The sequence below is a fragment of the Saccostrea cucullata genome, unplaced genomic scaffold, assembly GCF_032062105.1.
Source record: "Saccostrea cucullata isolate Sc308-1 unplaced genomic scaffold, CSIRO_AGI_Scuc_v1 ctg282, whole genome shotgun sequence".
In the NCBI taxonomy this organism is placed as follows: domain Eukaryota; kingdom Metazoa; phylum Mollusca; class Bivalvia; order Ostreida; family Ostreidae; genus Saccostrea; species Saccostrea cuccullata.
In genome coordinates this window covers 535,692-555,297 of record NW_026933043.1, presented here as the reverse complement: position 1 = coordinate 555,297, position 19,606 = coordinate 535,692, and the positions used below count along the sequence as shown (strand labels likewise).

Below are 19,606 nucleotides of genomic sequence, written 5' to 3'. Positions count from 1 at the left end.
ACAGTGAAAAAATATTGGAGGCCTTGAATTTTTAGGTTTCTAAAACTAAACCCCCCAACATTTTCCTAATTTCAAGTAAATAATGAATATGACCCCTGCTCAAGAAAAATTAGGAAAAGTTCTAGTTTATTATTGTCTGTTTGTCTTTCCATTATTTAATCACACTTTTCACTGAAGCTGTAGTTGATAATTGTAAGTCATGCTTTTATCTGATTAAATTGTGATATCACATAGGACAGCTTCCTGTATAATGGCTGTGTTGTTTATAGTTTATGCATATATATGAAAAAAAAGTATGTACTAAAATCGAAACTGAATAGCCTGTTGGTACTCTTAACAATCTTCCTGTTGGTGAAAATACATTTTTAGAGGCATATTTAATTATTTAGCTCACCTGAAACTTGAAACTAAAGTGAGTTCATCCCATGGTAATTGATATAGCGAACATAAAATTTTAGAATAGGGACCATGTATCAAGAACCTCTCAGCCAATATTCATCAGATTTTCAAACAAGTAACCTTGAACCAGGAGCCTTTATTAGTACTTACTCTTCAGGAAATCATTTTTCATGGATAGTAAAATAAGATATTGGTGCTAAAGGGATATTTGGTATTAAAGAAAAAAAACCTTGGAACATATGCATATAAAATGTGATATTTTAGTCTATTAATAATTAAGTGACCATTTCAAGGACTAAGGAGACCCTTGTTTTATACCCTTGGATTTTGAATTTCCTATTTTCCAAATTAAATGTGATCACATTTCAAATGCCTGTAGTGATAAAGAGATTTCTGCTTATATTGAAGTCATTAGAGTGTGGCAAATATGGTACAACTATTTACAGTGTACAAAATCATAATTGGTTATTAGTATAATTCAATATGATTAATTTAATGTAATAATATCTACAGTTTAACAAGTTAAGTGCATGATCATGATGATTTTATCAAATAGAGTTACATTTGTCCTGTAATATGAATACTCAGAACACCCAAGATAAGTACTTTGTAATAAATAAGTAGTTTGATTATTTATTACCTATCACTTGTTCACCTCATTTGTCTAAGATATGCATATATTTGCCATAATTTATTTATTCAAAAAAAGGCATATTCTTGACTTACACTACATGTATTTATTTATTACCTATTTCAAACTACAGTGTACCATATTTTTCCAAGATAAGCCTATTTTTGCTCTGTCCTATTTTTGATTTGTGCTATTTGTGTAAGATATACTATAAATGTATTCCTGAATTATTATTTTTTTCATATGTACAGCTGCAAATGTCTTGCTGTCGGAGATGGGGGATGTGAAGCTGGCCGACTTTGGCGTCGCTGGTCAGCTGACGAACACGACCAATAAACGGAACACGTTTGTGGGGACTCCATTCTGGATGGCCCCTGAGGTCATCAAACAGTCGGCCTACGACACCAAGGTACGAAAATCGCACTCTTCATCTGGCTTGTTTAATTTGCATAAAATTTTTGATGTTCTGCAAATTGATTAAAATAATGTTTGTAGTAAGTTTTGGATGAATAAGAAACATGTAAAGTTAGGTAAAATTAAGAAAGTCAATTAATCTGCAGGTTAATCAATATCTAGTCACTGATTTAAAAAAAGGAACATCAAATTATTGACAAAGGACGTAACATTAAAGTTATAACTTTGAACCTAAGAAGGCAATTTTTTTTAAATGTAAACATTGGAATGTTCTGCTATAAATAAGGTCTAATTTTAGGCTGACATCTGGAGTTTGGGGATCACTGCCATAGAACTGGCCAAGGGGGAACCTCCCAACTCTGACCTCCATCCAATGAGGGTCCTGTTCCTGATCCCTAAAAATAACCCCCCACAGCTGACCGGGAACTTCTCCCGACTGTTCAAGGAGTTTGTGGAGCTGTGCCTTAATAAGGACCCCAACAATGTGAGTATATATACCTTAATGTGGAACACCCACACCCCGCAACAATGTGAGTAGATGTATAAAGAGGCCTTCTCATTCCTATGTTTCCTCATGGAATGCGTTACATGTGTATTAATACATATTTGTATTTAGAGTAAGTGAGTTTGTATCATTACCACATACATGTTGTTAGGTCTTATGGACGTAAAGGTTACCTACCAAAGTACCAAATTTCAAACTCTTCTTCTTTATTTTATTGATATATAAAGTTGATATAATGGTGAGCATTCATGTAGTACAGATTTTAAAGCTGCTATTCTACAGGCTTAGATATTTAAGTTTGATGAAAGATCTGTAATTCTCATGCTATATAAAAGAAGAAAGCAGTTATTTTTACAAAAGGAATTGCATATATGAATTATTTTGAAAAAAAATGCTGCGGTTTCAATCTCTTTCTTTCATAGTACGGTAAAGAAATAAGCTGTTGTTATTTTTATTGACTGTCAAACCTTAATGTATTGATATCTTTAGCTTCTAGTCTGACGTATTTTGAATTGAATATGGTTTTTGTATTATCAGAGGCCTTCAGCAAAGGAACTGTTAAAACACCCCTTCATTAGGAGGGCCAGGAAGACAACATATCTACAAGAATTAATTGATCGATATCAGCGCTGGAAACAGGAGAAGGGGAACGACTCCGACTCAGACTCCGAGAGTGACGAGTAAGTTAGTGTAATGGTATCCATGGTAACAGGGCACTAGGGAGGAGTGGTGTAATTTCCTGGTAAAAAAAGGAAGCATCTGTCTTGTTTATAAACTTTTGTTTATACTTCTGTATTATTAAGTTCAAGGCTAATTGACATTCTTGTAAGAGAGATGGTCAATTAACCTGATAAGGGAAATAACTATATTGGAATATAAATGTCTTTTATTCCTCTACAAAGTTGTCAAGATAAAATGCTCTTTTCTGAAAAATTTGTCCTGCAAGGCATGTTAAAATTCCTTGCATTTTGATAATAAATCAGATTTATTGTAGGAAATCAGGCCCCCCCAAAATTGAATTATTATATCAGTGAACTGAGGAATAAAAAAGAACCTGAAAATAGGAAAAAGAAAAAAAAATATACATTTTGACCCTGTTAAAAATGTGATTGACCTTGACCTTTGACCTGTTTTTTTAAAGAGATGTTCAGGAAGACGAAATGCAGGGAGACTGGATCATGACAATTAAGGAAGCTGACAAAGAGTTAAAGGAAAGACTGATGAATGGCAACGATCAGGTGAGATATTGAGATAGATCAGGTGAGATATTGAGATAGATCAAGTGAGATAGATCAGGTGAGGTAGTGAGATAGACCAGGTGAGATATTGAGATAGAGCAGGTGAGATATTGAGATAAATCAAGTGAGGTATTGAAAATGATCAGGCAAGATGTTGAGGGCCATTATGTGATATAAACAGCGTTCATTTGAGATATTGACTTACATTGAGGGCCATTATGTGAGAAAGTTGAGATACATCGAAAAAGTGAGATATGGTTGTATGATATCATGTGAGATAGGGGGCTCCAGTTGAGGTGTGATTTTTTTTAGGTGAAATGCGGAGATTAAAGTTTTTGGAGCAGTTTAAAGTTTTTGGAGCAGGTCTATTCCCAAGGAATAATAAGCCCTATTAAGTAGAGAGATAGGAAGGATTTGAAGTGAGATAAAGTGGACTCGCAGATGAGATAATCTGATCCATTAATTGCGATAACAGTGGATTTGTCTGTCGCTTTGCACAAACAAAGAGGGAAAGTGTGATAAAGACAACGATTATGATTTACAGTTACAGGCAGGGATGGGGTAATTGAATAAAGTAATTGTAATTGAGTGTAATTAATTACATTTTTCAAAGTAATTGTAAGTAATTTGTATTTGAGCTAGCCTTCAATTACAAGTAATTGAATGTATTTAAATACATTTCAAAAAAGGTCATGTATTTTCAATTACTTTTCAATTACATTTCAATTACTTTTTTTCAAAATGAAAGTTTATATTTAAAAAGTTGTCTTATACTGATACATAGTTTTATACTGATGGGTTTATATTACTTATTCCCATGTTTTATAAATCTCAGTTCTCCCTATTCCCACTTGCAAATAATAATGATTGTTTAGATAGTTAATTTGTTTTACAGCAATTAGACTAACTACATCCCCTTTTCATTTTAAGATAGAAAATAATGAATGGAATTGTGATAGATATTATTTATTTCCTTCAAAAATATGGATTTCAGAAAGTAACAAAAAAGATCTTGCCATACACCATACTGGTGTAGCATGGGCTTGTGTTTGTACAATAATTAATAGTCTCATAATGTTTAATTTGTTTATACAGTGTGTCACACTCATTATAATGTAAAGGTCTAATTTTGACCAAGAGTGAACCCCTATCATACCCAAGAACAAAAACACTGAATGAAAGTTCGAATTCAATCGCTATAGAAAAAAAAATCTTATTTAGGCCATCTAAAATTGAAATCTTGGTTCTCAGGCCCGCGCGCATCCGTTTTGAGGTAGCCGCATTGCCGATTTTATTGTATTTTTGATAAAATAAAAAGTTGGTAGTGCGGAGACTAATCCGGGAAAAAAAATTCCGACCTCATTTGTTTCTTAGTTTAGTATTCAAATATCACTTCCGGTAGCCATTTACAATGAGATTTTGGCTACCTTCGTTTGAAAATACATTCGAGGACATTACCTACGATGTTTACATGCTGTTAAGCAATGGATAAAGCAGAAATTTTGACCAGAAATGGAAAGTATATCTGTGATTAAAAAAATTTTCTTTATGTTAAAGAAAATTCGGAAATTAAAATAAAAAAAATACCTCCCTCATCTACTTTATTGCCAATAAAATGAAAAATAAAATGCCGCCCTCCCGCATATGTTTTGGAGAAAATTGGCCTGAGAACCAGGGAATTAAATTTAGATAGCCTTAAAAAAAATCTTAATTTTTTTTTAATAACTCGAAGTAATTGAAATGTATTTAATTACATTTGTCAAAGTAATTGATAGTAATTAATTACATTTGAAAAAATCAATGTAATTGTAATTGCAAGTAATTGACAAAATTATCAATGTATTTGAAAGTAATTAATTACATTTCAAAGTAATTGACCCCAAGCCTGGTTACAGGAAATTAAAGCCACCACCCCTTGTTAAAGTACATGTTGAAATCTGATAATTATGTTATTTTCGAGAATTATAGAAAGGATTGTTTTCAATGTCCCACTGAGATTTGAGCCCAAGACTTTTTAAAAGGACATTTTTACCACCAATAAGGTTTAAATTAAAAAAATTTCAATATTGTGAAAGAATGTTCAATTTTTATTTTTTTTATTTTTTTGGGGGGTGAACGAAAAAAAAATATTGGACTGGATGTAAAAAAAAAAAAACAATATATATTGATATTATGTTGAATATGCCGAAGATATATACCAAATATAACAACCTAAAAAAATCAACTGGTCAGGATGCATGATGTAATTTGACTATATCTTCTGTAATTCACTACTGCTTTGCATGTAATCCCTGTAGACTGAATGTTGTATGCAATGTAGTGTAATAATCTATCATTAGAATATTGCATGTTTTATTAGTTTTATATCTATCCACTCAACACTGCACTGTCTTTATAAATGATGCCTAGGAAAGAAGAATAGAATTTGATTGTAGACTCTGCTTCTGTTACAGTATATAGTTGTAGTCATTTCTTAATTGAAATTCTAATGTGAGGGAATAACCTTTAATATCTCTTTCTTACCTTCAACAGAGCTCTGAGAACAGACAGTTTTTCAAACATTAGTAGGGAGTTCAGACTGCTATTGAAATTTGGAGGGATCTTTAGTAACAGATTATTACACATACTTATAGTATATGTAAACATACTTATAGTACTTAATATAAAGAGAACTCTTGTGAGAGACAGCAGCTATAGATACTTGGAGGCAGCTCTTGTAACAGACTGATGCTTAAGAGGGGAGGATAAGCAGTGTTGAGTGGGTATATAATTATAAAGATATTTATGATGTACTGAGGTGTTGGAATCAATTGCATGTTCCTTGTCTATGTAGAACCACCCTATTGGTAACCAGGCCTTGTCTCAGATTCCCAGTAAACGACCGGCGCCGTCAGTCCCTGTCCCCCAGGGCAACCACCATCTCAGCCAGAGCAATGTAAGTAAATGACCCCCCCCCTACCATACACACAAACAGACACACAGGGAAACCACATCCAAAGTCAGAGCAATGTAAGTAAAGCCCCCCCTCCACACACACACAAACACAGGGAAACCACATCCAAAGTCAGAGCAATGTAAGTAAACAACCCCCCCCCCCACCATACACACAAACAGACACACGGGGAAACCACCACCTTAGCCAGAGCAATGTAAGTAATCAACCCCTCCCCCTTTCCCCCAGCATACATGTACACGGGCAACTACAATCCCAGTCATAGCAATGTAAGTAAATGACCCCCTCCCCCAAACACACACACGTACACAGGGCAACTTCAACCTAAGCCAAAACATTGTAAGTAAAGGAACAACTCTCCCCACCCCAAACACACACAGATACATACACAGGCAACCCCAACCAGAGCATTGAAAGTAAATGACCACTCCTGTACCCCCACCCCCCAAAAACAAGCACAACCAACCCCAACCCCCCACACATTAGAAAAATGTATTCACTAAATAAACAACCAGATGTCTTCAGCTGAACATTTTAACCCCCCACCCCCCACTCTCCAGCAAGCACAACCCCTATTAGAACAGTGTAAACCCTCTCTCTCTCCAGAGCCCTAACCAGAATGATGTAAGTGGTTATTACATGTAAAATAAAAGTTTGAAGAAGAAAAAAATATCTAAATATAATTTCAAATGTTCAATATGATTTTTTTCCCACAGAAAAAAAACTATTAAAAATACACACACAATAATTTTTTGTTTGTCTGAAAGATTGTTTCATAAAACTATATTTTGGCAAATAACAGTAATGTAGAAGTTTGTAGTATCTAAGTTTTATGATTTCAGATTAACTCTCCTGACATTAGTATCTCCTGTAATTAATATCCCATCATCAAGATACAGACGTGAATTTGAATAGAGTATAATGTTCATTGCATTTCACATATTTTATAAACAATTTCAATATTTCTAACACAGCTAATTCCCATTAAAGTACAATAAAGACATATTAATAGTGAATCATGTTAATAGTGAAGGATATTTAATTTAAATATTTTTATTATGCAGCATAGTCTATTTACTTTTTAATCAGATGTGGTTCTGGGTTGAAAATATGATTTAAGCATGTATTCATCCAATATCATTGTTTTCACTATGAAAGTCTTATCTATGAGTTGTAGAACTTTAGTGAGGGAAAATCCACCTTAATATTGATTACTTCCTATTGAGCTATCAGATTGATGTACATGTTTGTAGTATTTGCTTCATATTCCAGTGGATGTTTAGATGTAAATGTCTGTAATCCCCAGTTATAGATTTCACACGCACGCTGCATGTTCTTTTTTCTATCTGTCTTGCAGAATATTAACGAAGGAATGAATTTCATTGACTTCCGAAGAAATAGATCCCCGAGGATATATTTTTTATTTTTATTTGTTTTTATTTATTTGAAAATTCAAGAATATTATTAATTTTTAAGGCAATACAAAACCTCGATCATTCTATCATTGCTGAAAAAGTTATCTTATAAATTTAGAAGAAAATGTAGAGAGAAGTAGATTAATATTTTCTATCTGTGTTTGTTAAAAAGGTTGAAGTATTGTTTTATGTAAAAATTAATATTTTTCTCTTGCTGTTTGTTCTTGAAAGGTACCAGTATTTGAAAAAATCATTTTATATAAAAATTCTATTATTTAGATATACAATTTGAGTTGTTCTTTACTGAAAGGCCATATAAAATTGAAATCTTGGTTTTGGCCCGCGCGCATCCGTTTTAAGGTAGCCGCATTGCCGATTTTATTGTATATTTTTAAAATAAAAAGTTGGTGTTGCGGAGACCAATTTTCTAGTTTAAATATTTTTATTATGCACCATAGTCTATTTACTTTTTAATCAGATGTGGTTCTGGGTTGAAAATATGAAATATCACTTCCAATATCCATTTTTTCACAATGAGATTTTCTATGAGTTGTAGAACTTTGGTGAGGGGAAATCCACCTTAATATTGATTTCTTCCTATTGAGTATCAGATTGATGTACATGTTTGTAGTATTTGCTTCATATTCCAGTGGATGTTTAGATGTAAATGTCTGTAATCCCCAGTTATAGATTTCACAGAAATGGATGTATTTTTTCTATCTGTCTTGCATTAAAAAAATTATCTTTATGTTAAAGAAAATTGACCCTGGAAATTAAAATTCAAAAAAAATACCTACCTGTAGTTATACTTTCTTGCCAATAAACATGTATAGATTCTATATTTTATATCTGTGTCTGCCAAAAAGGTTGAAGTATTGTTTTATGTAAAAATTAATATTTTTCTCTTTGAGTTTGTCTCTTTAGAAGGTACCAGTATTAAAAAAATCATTATGAAAAGATCTCAATAAATTTTCTTAGAAAATGAGAAAATGAACAATCCTGGTAATAAATTTTCAGGTGGATAATTTTTCATTCATCACATGTTGTTAGTAATATTGATATGCACTATAATATAGATGAATTACAGGTGACCTTAGAAACCAGTTACGTAGTTCCAATTCTTTTGATAAATTCCAAATTCTAGATCATTCAGTAATTGTATTCCCCTCCAAAATCTTTAGCAGAATTCTAGAAACCTGGGGCCTTCGTATGACACGGGGTTGAAGTCGAGCCAGTCGGAATCGACACCCAATATAAACATGGCCCCGGTCATACACAGCCGGACTGAGTCGGCACCGGTACTCAGTGACTACAAAGACGCAGTAAGTCTCCAGATTATCACACTGGCTTGGTGGGCGAGCTCACGTCTTTCTCTATCTCACGTGTAGGGGACTTAAACTCGGGGTTTATCTGCCTCGGGTTCGAGCTTAGTAGCTTTCTCTGTATGTCAGAATTTCTGAGAGCTTTTTGTACTATATGTTTTTCTTCAGTGTTGCGTGACTTTAAGTAGATCTATGTACATATGACTGTAATTTTATTTCATTTTGCATTATTTCTGTGTCTGTATTCAGAGTTTTAAGCATTGAAGAATGTCGTCTTTATTGCCTTGAAGCACACATTATCACCTGCTATAGTACTTGTTGCACTGTACATATGTATTTCTGTCAGTGTATGTTCTTCATTAGAAAGTTTATTCACATGTTTTCCAAGATAGAAGATTGTTTTAACAACACATACCTCAGTATTTACTTCAAAGTATCTTACAGTAGTACTTCAAAGTATCTTTTAGTACTTACTCGTCTTTATAATGGTGTGTACTACAAATGATTATTCCTACTTAGTAACATTTGAAGAACTTTATTTAGACCTGTATCTTGCCTCTGGTAATTTACTTTTTACTGAAAATATTTCATAAATATGATAAGTTAAATCTTGATAGAAAATGTAATGAACATTTAAATTATCTGCACTAAAAATTGATGATGCTCTTGTATTTAATTTGCATATCATGTTTCAATAGTTAAAAAAATCTTTAAATTTAATGCATTTTATGGCATAAGTATAACCCTTCATTAGGTGAGTTTTTTTCATGCAGAGAAAATGTCTTACAGTTCATGTTAGTAGCCTAGATAGATGTAAAATTTATTTAGAAGTTTGTCTGGGTCAGTGAAATTCATTCTTCATCCTACCATAAGTATTTAAATATGGGGTATCAGCAGTGTGGAATTTTAATTATTATTGACACTGTCAGTGTGTGTGATTAATTTTACCACCTCCAAGTGATTACATGTATTTGTATACAACATTGTGTACAGTGTGTGAGTTACAGAGTTACTGTAAGTAATGGGATAAATTCTAAATTCATCACGTGTGGTCCTCTGTCACTCTGTCATCTTTGTTGAACCTTGTTTAATGAATTATTAATCCTGTGTGGTTTTCTCTAACCAGATGTAGTTTTCTAATTAATCATTGAGTGAAGAATCAAGTCCTGATTTTGCAACATATTCCTGTAAACAGGGGCTGACTTTTAATTTAAAGCACTTGTCTATGAACATGATGAACAAGTGCATTAGGATAAAATAAAGATAACTCTTTTGAAAAATAAATTTCAACTTCATATATAAGACTATTGTCTTCTTAATAGATAATAATTCTTTTCTTTAATATTTATTTTTTTTATTCTATTGTCCAGGGACATGTGCTTATTAAATACAACTAAACTAGCCAAACAGTTCTGGGCATCAGGTCAGTGGGATTTGTCAGCCCCTGTATAAAATTAAGATTAAAATTAAAAAGACTAGTATTGGGACAAGCTGGTAATGCTGTTAACCTGTGTATGTGTGGTGAATTACAACTTCTACATGATTCATGTTTGTATGTACTACCTAAACGTACAGTATACTGTACATGTTATTTTTTTGTGGAATAAGACTTGACTAGTGCGTGTTATTAATTATAAGGAGGCTGGGTGCTCAACAAGTCATTTAACTGATTCGCACAATAATAGATTGAAGTAGGAATTTTCTACCCACAATCTATTACTGTGACATTGTACAGAAATAAAAAAAAACTTGTACCGGTATTACAGTTTAAATCAATATGATATTGAATGCAATTTTCTGTATTTTTATACATGCAGAACTCTCCTTTTTTAGGAGGTATAAATAGTCTTAAAAAAGGGCTTTGACCACCAGCCCCCTTAAGTGAAACTGTGTGCTGTATTTATACATGTAACTGTGTGAGATCTAGGCTTTCTGTGCAGCATGTATTTAATCCTGAGTGATTTTGAACTTTGCAGGGATCCCCTGTTCACCTCCGTAGTAAATCTGACACCACCACCCCTGTTGTTGTCTCTCCCTATAAATCCAATATTAGCTTGTTTGGACAACCTCATCACCACTCCATCATTAATAATAGAGTAAGTCACAGAGTTATCTCCCTTGGAACAAGCACAACACCACCTTAACGGGGGATGGGCCTGCTGGAAATTTCTAGAAAGTGGGAACTGGAAATATATGATTAATTTTAATGAACAAGACTTTCATGGGAAAAGATTTTATCCCTAAAACTTTTGTTTTTTTTTTTGGAGGGGGTGTGTGTGAATGTTAAAATTGTACAATTCATTTCAGTATCAAAAGAAATTGAATCTGTTGAATTTAGTTTAATTTTGCCATTTATTAAATCAAACATGTTTTCGGGGGGGGGGATGGGGGGGTCAGTTAGGACTAAGCTAAGAACATAATATACCATTTATTAGAAAATATAACAGAAAAAACTATAATAATTACATATATCCTACTATAATTATATAAAATATGATAATTTGGAATGGTATTCTTCACATAATGAATATAAAATTTTAATATGTACGAGATTCTTTTCTTAACCTGAACAATAAGTGTTTAAAGCACTCTCAATATTAAAGACTACTTCATATCCAATCACAATAGATGTATAAACAGTAAAACACAGATATAGCCAGACTTAAATGAACACTTGCTCATTTTTTTGCGTGGCACTTCTTTATTGTGTTTTTCTTCCATATGAATTCTGAAAAGGATTTCTCCTTAACTTCTACATAAATTGTATGATTTAAACTGTTTACAATATTTATTCAGAATACAGATTAGATAGGACAACAGACATGCATACAGTGCTTATAAAAAAAAACTCTCAGTATTTAATACTTTCATACATTAATTATACCTGAAATAGTCAGGTATCATGGTATATCAAACCTGGCTATATCTGTTTTAGACTGTAGATAATCTGTAGTGTGTGTTTTGTTCTGATCACTGATTTCTTCTCTCCCTCTATAATAGCCTCCTATATCACGCCCTAAATCCCAGTACGATATTCCCAACCCCGGCCACGCCCTGGGGGCCAACTCTAGCCATGCCCCCGTGTATGTGGGGCCACCCCACCACATCCTAGAGGCCGCACCCTACAGGAATTACGTGAGTCACCACGACACGGAAACAGTGGATTACGTTATTAATTTATACTGATATTCACCCACACTGCACCATTCCCATCATTGGATCGCTAGACTTGGTAACCGAATGGTGAATGCAGATTTGTCAGTTTTAAATCTGTTCACAAATATAAATAGAAACATGATTAAATATAAATATGGTTCATTGAAATAAATATTTGTGAGTAAAAAAATGAGGGTGACCAACATGGAAACATAAATGTTTGTCTACAGTTTTATTTCATCGAATTTTGTAAATTACATGTATTTTGCACTCTTAGAAAATACACTATTTATTTGATATTTCGTCCCCACCCCACTTTGATGGGAATGGTGCAGAACCTTACACTAACATGCATGTTTGCATGATCAGATTTACATAGATTTGATTACCCATAATGCCCAGTGTCCAGTATGTTATGGCGATTGGTTCAGTTTATCATATGGAATGGGATATTGAATATTTATGTTATTGTTTATGTTTACTAACATATTGAGTTTAAATGTTTTTACTAACTTTGTTCATTGATATATGGCTGTTTTATCATGTAGCAATATATTATAAGAATTTCTATAATGGTGTTTTATAAGTTTATATTGGTCCGACAATTTGAAAATGTAAAAACGTTCACACCATATGGTGGCCCCAGAGGGCATGACAGGATAGGAGAACAGGTAACAATGAGAAAGACCATCTAATATGAACTTGATTTCAAGAACATTAAGATAAATTTCTTTACATATACACCTTTTTCATGTGAAGGTTGCACACCAATTTATAATTTGGTCTGTTCTATATTTTGTATAATGTATGTATATAGGTCTTATATACTCCAGTCATTTATTTGTTTTGTTTTCAAAATTTCTTTAACATTCAAGATTAAGATATTTTAATATTGTTTTGTCTTTCAGTACATTTTAGTTGCATGCAATGAAATCAATATTTTATTATAGTATTTATATATTCTATAATATAACTATATTACACAAATGTTGGATTGTACACCACTGTAATTCTAAATTATTGAATGCTTGGCTGGGTATTTTTAAAGTATATGCATATAAATATCATTCTATGGTTAAAGGATCTAGTCTCTAGTGCATATGAAAAAAAATATTTTTTTAATACTTCAGCAGAAACCAATATAGTTAACCAAATATTATTGGAAATTTTCTGTAGACATGGATAAAGGATTGCCTATTGAAAAATTTTTGCCTGTGAAATGTTTGACTATTTTAAACTAAATAATGTAACTATGTTATTTTCGTACATCAATCTAAGTGTGTGCATGTAGAGTTTATATTGATATAATTCTCTGACATTTAAAAGAAAACATGTTTCAAAGTCTAACATGTACAGTATCTATATAACAGTTTGTATATAAGAGTTTGTGCGTGATTGTAGCGTGGTGTTTTACAGTGTTAACAAGTTTCTTTATGATGTGTTTCATTTTCAGCAGCGGCAGCCCGCCCCCCAGCCCCCTCAGAGGCCGGTGTCACAGTACGACATTCCACGACAGTCCCCCTCCCTCACTTCCACAGTAGGACCGCTATTATTACAGGTAGGTCTTGGTCATTGATCCACCTTATAAACAGGTATATCTATGTCAAGAATTACACCATATAGACAAACAGGGCAATAAGATATATTACACAATGAAAACAGATCTGTATCTCAGGGCTATAATGCATCACATTAACAGATCATTATTACAGGGCAATAGTACACCACATTAACATACCTGTATCACAGGGCAATAATATACCACACTAACAGATTTGTCTCACAGGGCAATAATACACCACATTAACAGATCTGTCTCAACAGAGCAATAGGACATCACCTTAACAGATCTTTCTCACAAGGCAATAATGCATGGAAGCAATAGATCTGTCTTACATAGCAATAATACATCACCTAAACAGATCTATTTCACAGGGCAATGATGCACCACATTACCAGATCTGTGTCACAGGACAATAATACAGCACATTAACCATTCTGTATCACAGGGCAATAGTACACCACATTACCAGATCTGTCTCACAGGCAATAATGCACCACATTACCAGATCTGTATCACAGGACAATAAGATACACATGTATCACACAAACAGATCTGTCTCACAGGCAATAATACGCATAATACACCACATTACAGGGCAATAGTACACTACATTAACAGATCTATTTTACAGGGCTATAGTACACAACTTTAACAGTTCCATCTCACAAGGAAACTAGATATTTGAGGCGTTTCTGCCTCTCATGTCAATGAATTGTACATATAAGAACAGGTCTGTCTGAAGGGAAAAATAATTTATGTTTAAGGCATATCTTTCATGGTGAATATTGAATATATATTTTGAAAGATTACCATTAGACATCTAGGAGAATGTTTAGACAAGTTCAGTTCATGTTATGTTTGAATAATATGTTACTGGTTATAACTAACTGTTGTTTTGTTGACAGTTGAAGGAGGAGTATCGGGAGGACTATAGACGTCGTGGACACCCTGTACAGAGGACGGAGGCCGTGGACGAGCTCAGGAACGCGTTCGAGCTGGCCGAGCGATCGTGTGCCGGAATCACCGACGACTTCTTAACAGGGGTCATCAGTCGATTGTCAAACACAGCAGCAGTACCAGAGACCGAGATCAGAAGGGCGATAGACAGAGTCAAAAGGTACAGAGTCAATATTATAGTTAATGTTACACACATACTGTTGCATCAAGTCGATTAGAGTTCAGACTAGCAATAGAGTAAAAAGAAACATCTATCAGGGCATGGCATTAAAATAAATTGCAGTGGAAATCTGTTAAACAGATTCTGAATTTTTGGTTAAAGCGTACATTATGTTCTTCTGTCTGTACTGTAGATAACTTTCACTGAGGGATTTTTTTCCACAAAATTAATATGTAGCACTTTTAAGCAAAACAGAATTTTAACAAATTTCAGTCATTGCTCTGTATAATCTTTAATAATACTATTACATGTAAATTTCAAAATCTATAATTCATGACAGTCTAGCCTTGCATAATGATGCAAACATAAAGTACTGTGAATAAAAAGTGATTGACACATGTGACAATGAGTTGAAGGCTAGTAACTAGAATCTGTTTAATCACTCCTTGCTGTCTGTTTTTTTGCAGACCTTCCTAGCAGTGAGATGTAGAGGACCAGTGTGTTAAGTGCTAGGACAGAGACATGAAGAGAGAAGTGAGGGCAACTGAGGACATAGGGCTCCTCAGACAGGACACATTCCTTTTGTGTGATTTATATAAAATATATAAATATATATATATAACTCTATGGACTGCATTAGCAGCGATAATGAATTCCTATACAAGACGTATACTCTTCCCCCGTGACGATGTCAGGAGTGCGATGATGGCTATATCCCTCGAGGGCAGCATTATAAAAGATGAACTGGTTAGAATTCTGTTTCCAGATATTGCTGTGTTACAGTGTGTACCTCAGCTGTGAGTGTGTGGATCAGGACTTGATCTGTAGGTCAAGAGGATCCGGAATATCCAGATGGAGGAGTTCTCTAAAACTGGGTCGATTGTGGCTTCCTGTTACCGTGGTGACCAGGTAGAGGTCTGAGTCACCACAATAGAATTTCTCCTCGAGGAGATCAAGTGAAGCTGTTAAATTCTATACAGGAGAGATTTTATCTGTTATCAATGGTTCTGCCTCGGTTAGCACTGTAACCAAAGTTTCACTTTTTTTCAGGGACTGTCTTTAAGTATTTATTTCTTATTTAGACTGACTGCTTTCTCTATTTGATTAGAGGCCTAATGTTGACAAGTTAATCGAATTGACTGCCTTCTTTTGTCATTAGTTATCATTCTCATATCACTGATGTACTGTCCTCACCACATTGAATAAGTAACTACTCCTTACACTAGCTTTAGAAAAGTATTTGGTGCTATTTTTTTGAAACAACATTTTCTGGAATATTTTTGATTTTGCATTTTGAAATATACATACATGTAGGTCTTTATGATAGTACTAGATTTGTAACAGGAATACAATTTTCTTTATAAATGTAGGTCTAGTTTGACCATTGTAGACTCCAATTAAGAATTAAATTATTGGATATAACAAGACTTTCGAAACCTGATTCAAGCTGTTTTGAGGCTGTACTCTGTTTATCTGATCAGTTGAGAAAATATCTACTTTTGTAACATAATAAAGCCAATGTAATGAAAAAGAAATGTACAAAATCTAATTATTAAGGCATATAGATCCTCAGTCATGATCAATATCTTATGATCCCTAGCAATTGCACTTTTGAGGTATACATATGTCATCATGATTATTGTACAGGGATGCAATGTCCTTTTTGAATTTAAGACCTTTCTACCTTCAATGAAAAATCAAGTGGTTTGATTTACAAGACTTTTGAAACATGAACTGAGCTGTTTTGAGAGTACTTTGAACATATTATACTAGTGTATCTGATCAATTTTGAAAAAATAGTCTACATTTTGATGTGTTAGAAAACTCCTCTTTCCTAGCAAATTGATTCATGGAATGTACAAATAACTCCAGTGGATATTGTGATACTCTGTAACTTGTCAGCATTAGGCCCCTGTCGGGTTTATCCACAATACTTCATTGTATGTCAGCTAACCTTATGACATATTGTCAAAGCAGAAAAAAATTATCAATATTTTGTTTTTCTTTGTGGAGAGTTATGACCATATCTAATGACTGAGTGAAAGTGTTGAGTGTATTTTTAACGAGAGAATTAAGAAAGATGTCAAGCTGAAGTTATTGTTATTTTATGATTAGTACATTTATTTTCATGTTTATTAAAGGTACATATTATATTAATGTATTTCATGTGAATGTGTGAATGGGAATTGTTACACGAGAAAATGAGTTTGTTTTTGTAAAAAAGGAAGTACATGCAGTGTAAAAATCATGGATGCTTTCTTTTAAGATATAAATTTGTCACAAATGATTGTAAGCCAAAAACTTCTGAAATCTGTTCAAATATTTAGAATCTTTCATAAAAAAAATTTTATTTTCTTTATGAAAGCTGCAAAAAAGTCTCTCAGATAAACTTCCTGTCATGAGTTACTTCCCTTCTTTTGAGTTATCTCTCTTTGTCATCTGTTTCCTGTCATCACTTATCTCCCTTGACAGTCTCTTCTTGAAGAATATTTAGTATCCATAAGTTTTCTTTTTCCTGGACTCTGATAATAATGGATGGTGCTTCTAAGAACACAGAGAGACCTTTAATGTAGTCCCTGATTTCACATGTATTCTGTATACTATCATTTTAATTATTCTCTATTATATCGGTACTATTGTGTAAATGGGGTTGGTAATAGAAATATACCTATTTTTTCCTTATCTATTCTGACCTGTGTATAACAAATAATCAAGGCTGTGAACTGTAGCTTGTATCTGCCACAAAATCTATTAAATTCTTTTTATTTTAATCTAGCAGAAAACTTTAAGAAATAAAAAAAATATCATGTAATTTTGCCAAACTATTTATTCTTTTGAAAATTTATTATATTTTCATTTTCAAATAAGATCCCTTTGAATATGATTCCTTAAATTTCTGTGTGATACAATGTTCCACCTGAGGAAGGTTTTTGAATACAACAGAAAAATGTTCTTGTGTAAGCCTCTAGTTGTGTTACTTATGTCACGGGTAAAATAAATAAATGGTTTACATTGATTTATAATAACTGCTGGACAGTCATTTGTAAACAGAACCAATGCCCCCTCTGTATCCAACACTTTAAATGCCTATAGTTGTGTGGATACTGACTATCATTTCATTTCTATAGTTCACATCTTTTGGTATCTACCTGTACCTGTTGAAACAAAGGGTGATGCTACTTTATTAGTGTTAACTACCTGTGTTTCTTTTTTTATTTACATCTGACTATATTGGTTAAGCAGTTTGTTTTCGTTATTTTTGGCTTGAATGGTTGGCAGCGATTGAATGGTTGTATTTCAGTAAAGGTTTGATGTATAACTAGAGTGATGTGTATTACAATCATGTAGCAGAAGATGACTATATATATATATATATTTATAATTTATAACACGTGTAAATAGATTAGTTTTAACACTTTTTTTCAACCCTTTGTTAATTTTTCAGAGGGATCGTGTTATCTCTATATGGCATCCATTTTGAATTTTTCCCAGAATTCACTATTCAGGTCAGGAAGTCTCTTGTGTGAATTTTTTTTTTTTCAAATTGAGATTGAAACTTGAAGAAAAATCTCCAATATATTTCAGTTGTTTACTCTCTTTTTATGTTATAATGTATTTTTAAAGATTTTTTTTTTCAAATTGATAAGATAAAATAACATTCCAAACTTTGAAATGTAGATAAAAATATATGAGATCTTTGATGTTACTGTATTGTTATTTATGTGAAGTTATTTAAATAGAGAGAAAAAAAAACATGGATTATAATTCTGAAGATGTGAATACAATGTATCCTGGAGAACAGCAAAATCTTCCTTTAGTTTTATTATTGGATGTTAGATATTGAGAGGTTTGATATTTTTTCTCAAAGAATTGAAAATCAAAATTAATGTCTTACCAGATTATATTTGTTGACCATAAGCTGTTAACCAAATCTGACGGAATTTGTGTAAAATGCCTTGATTTTTTCTGTTGTTGATGTTACACTTTATAGAGTTGTCGTTCTTTACTTTAGAAGGAACGATAACTCGTGTGAGAAAGAAATATATTGACGACATCGTTACACTTGGTTCTTTTGTGAATATTATAGTTGTATGTGTAGAAAAAATGAAGACAGAAATGGGGAAAATTTCGAGAACATTTGTGATGTTTATAAACTTAATTAAGAAAAGTGTGAAAAAAAGTTATACAAGTTTGATGTACACATGAAAAGAGAGACTATATTAAACATATACTCGTCAGTTCATAAGAATACGTGCTTTCTAATTTTCATGTACTAATGATTATACACAAATAAATTCCAGAATAATGTTAGCTTTTGTTGTGTTTAGTCACTAATTGCTTTTCTTTGACGTCCTCAATGGAGGGGATGGCCACGATAGAGAACAAAAGTTGTGGATAGAAATGTTTTGTTTTTTTTAAGAAATTTATCATGTAGAATACTAGTATTGAGTATTTGGGGTTTTCATGAATATAAACTCTTAAATTTGAACAAATTCTAAATTTGGTTGAAATCGTTTATTGTAAGTAAATATACCACTTAAGTACAATATTTTATTTTTCGGAGAAGGGTTCATATCTAATCAACGGACTCGGGAATTATTTTTGACACAAGAGATGTTATAAGAAATTAATTTTGATGGGAATAACATTGGAGGGGTTGGGCATTTATCAGTGGACAAACATTTACATAACCTTTTCAACCAACTTTCTTTTGGTCTGTTGGGAGGGGCATTAAGGAACTTCATTATTAAATTTCTTTACTGAAAGTCACGGGACAGGGGGGTACCTTCCCTCCCTCTTTCGACCTCAACGAAAGATCTGCACGTGGTATTCCTTTCTATTGTCTGTCCTTAAAATTACATCGAAGATTTTTTAAAGTCTCTTTTCATATA

The 19,606-nt window shown here is 32.9% G+C and overlaps 1 protein-coding gene across 1 annotated transcript; it reads left to right on the top strand.

Annotated features, from left to right (window-relative positions):
- Positions 1-1,285: 1,285 nt before the first annotated feature.
- LOC134237089 (serine/threonine-protein kinase svkA-like) lies at positions 1,286-19,025 on the top strand. The gene is made up of 10 exons (XM_062719185.1): positions 1,286-1,439; positions 1,743-1,928; positions 2,487-2,629; positions 3,091-3,187; positions 8,737-8,877; positions 10,854-10,973; positions 11,878-12,012; positions 13,487-13,591; positions 14,503-14,714; positions 15,182-19,025. The coding sequence occupies exons 1-10, from the start codon at positions 1,305-1,307 to the stop codon at positions 15,189-15,191; spliced, it is 1,284 nt and encodes a 427-aa protein (XP_062575169.1). The 5' UTR covers positions 1,286-1,304; the 3' UTR covers positions 15,192-19,025.
- The last annotated feature ends 581 nt before the right edge of the window (positions 19,026-19,606 follow it).

Excerpts from the sequence above, each read along its gene's own strand:
- LOC134237089 (XM_062719185.1), top strand. The coding sequence starts at position 1,305 with ATGGGGGATGTGAAGCTGGCCGACTTTGGCGTCGCTGGTCAGCTGACG. Across the intron at positions 1,440-1,742 it reads AGTCGGCCTACGACACCAAG|GCTGACATCTGGAGTTTGGG; the intron begins GTACGAAAATCG and ends GTCTAATTTTAG. Across the intron at positions 1,929-2,486 it reads TTAATAAGGACCCCAACAAT|AGGCCTTCAGCAAAGGAACT; the intron begins GTGAGTATATAT and ends TTGTATTATCAG.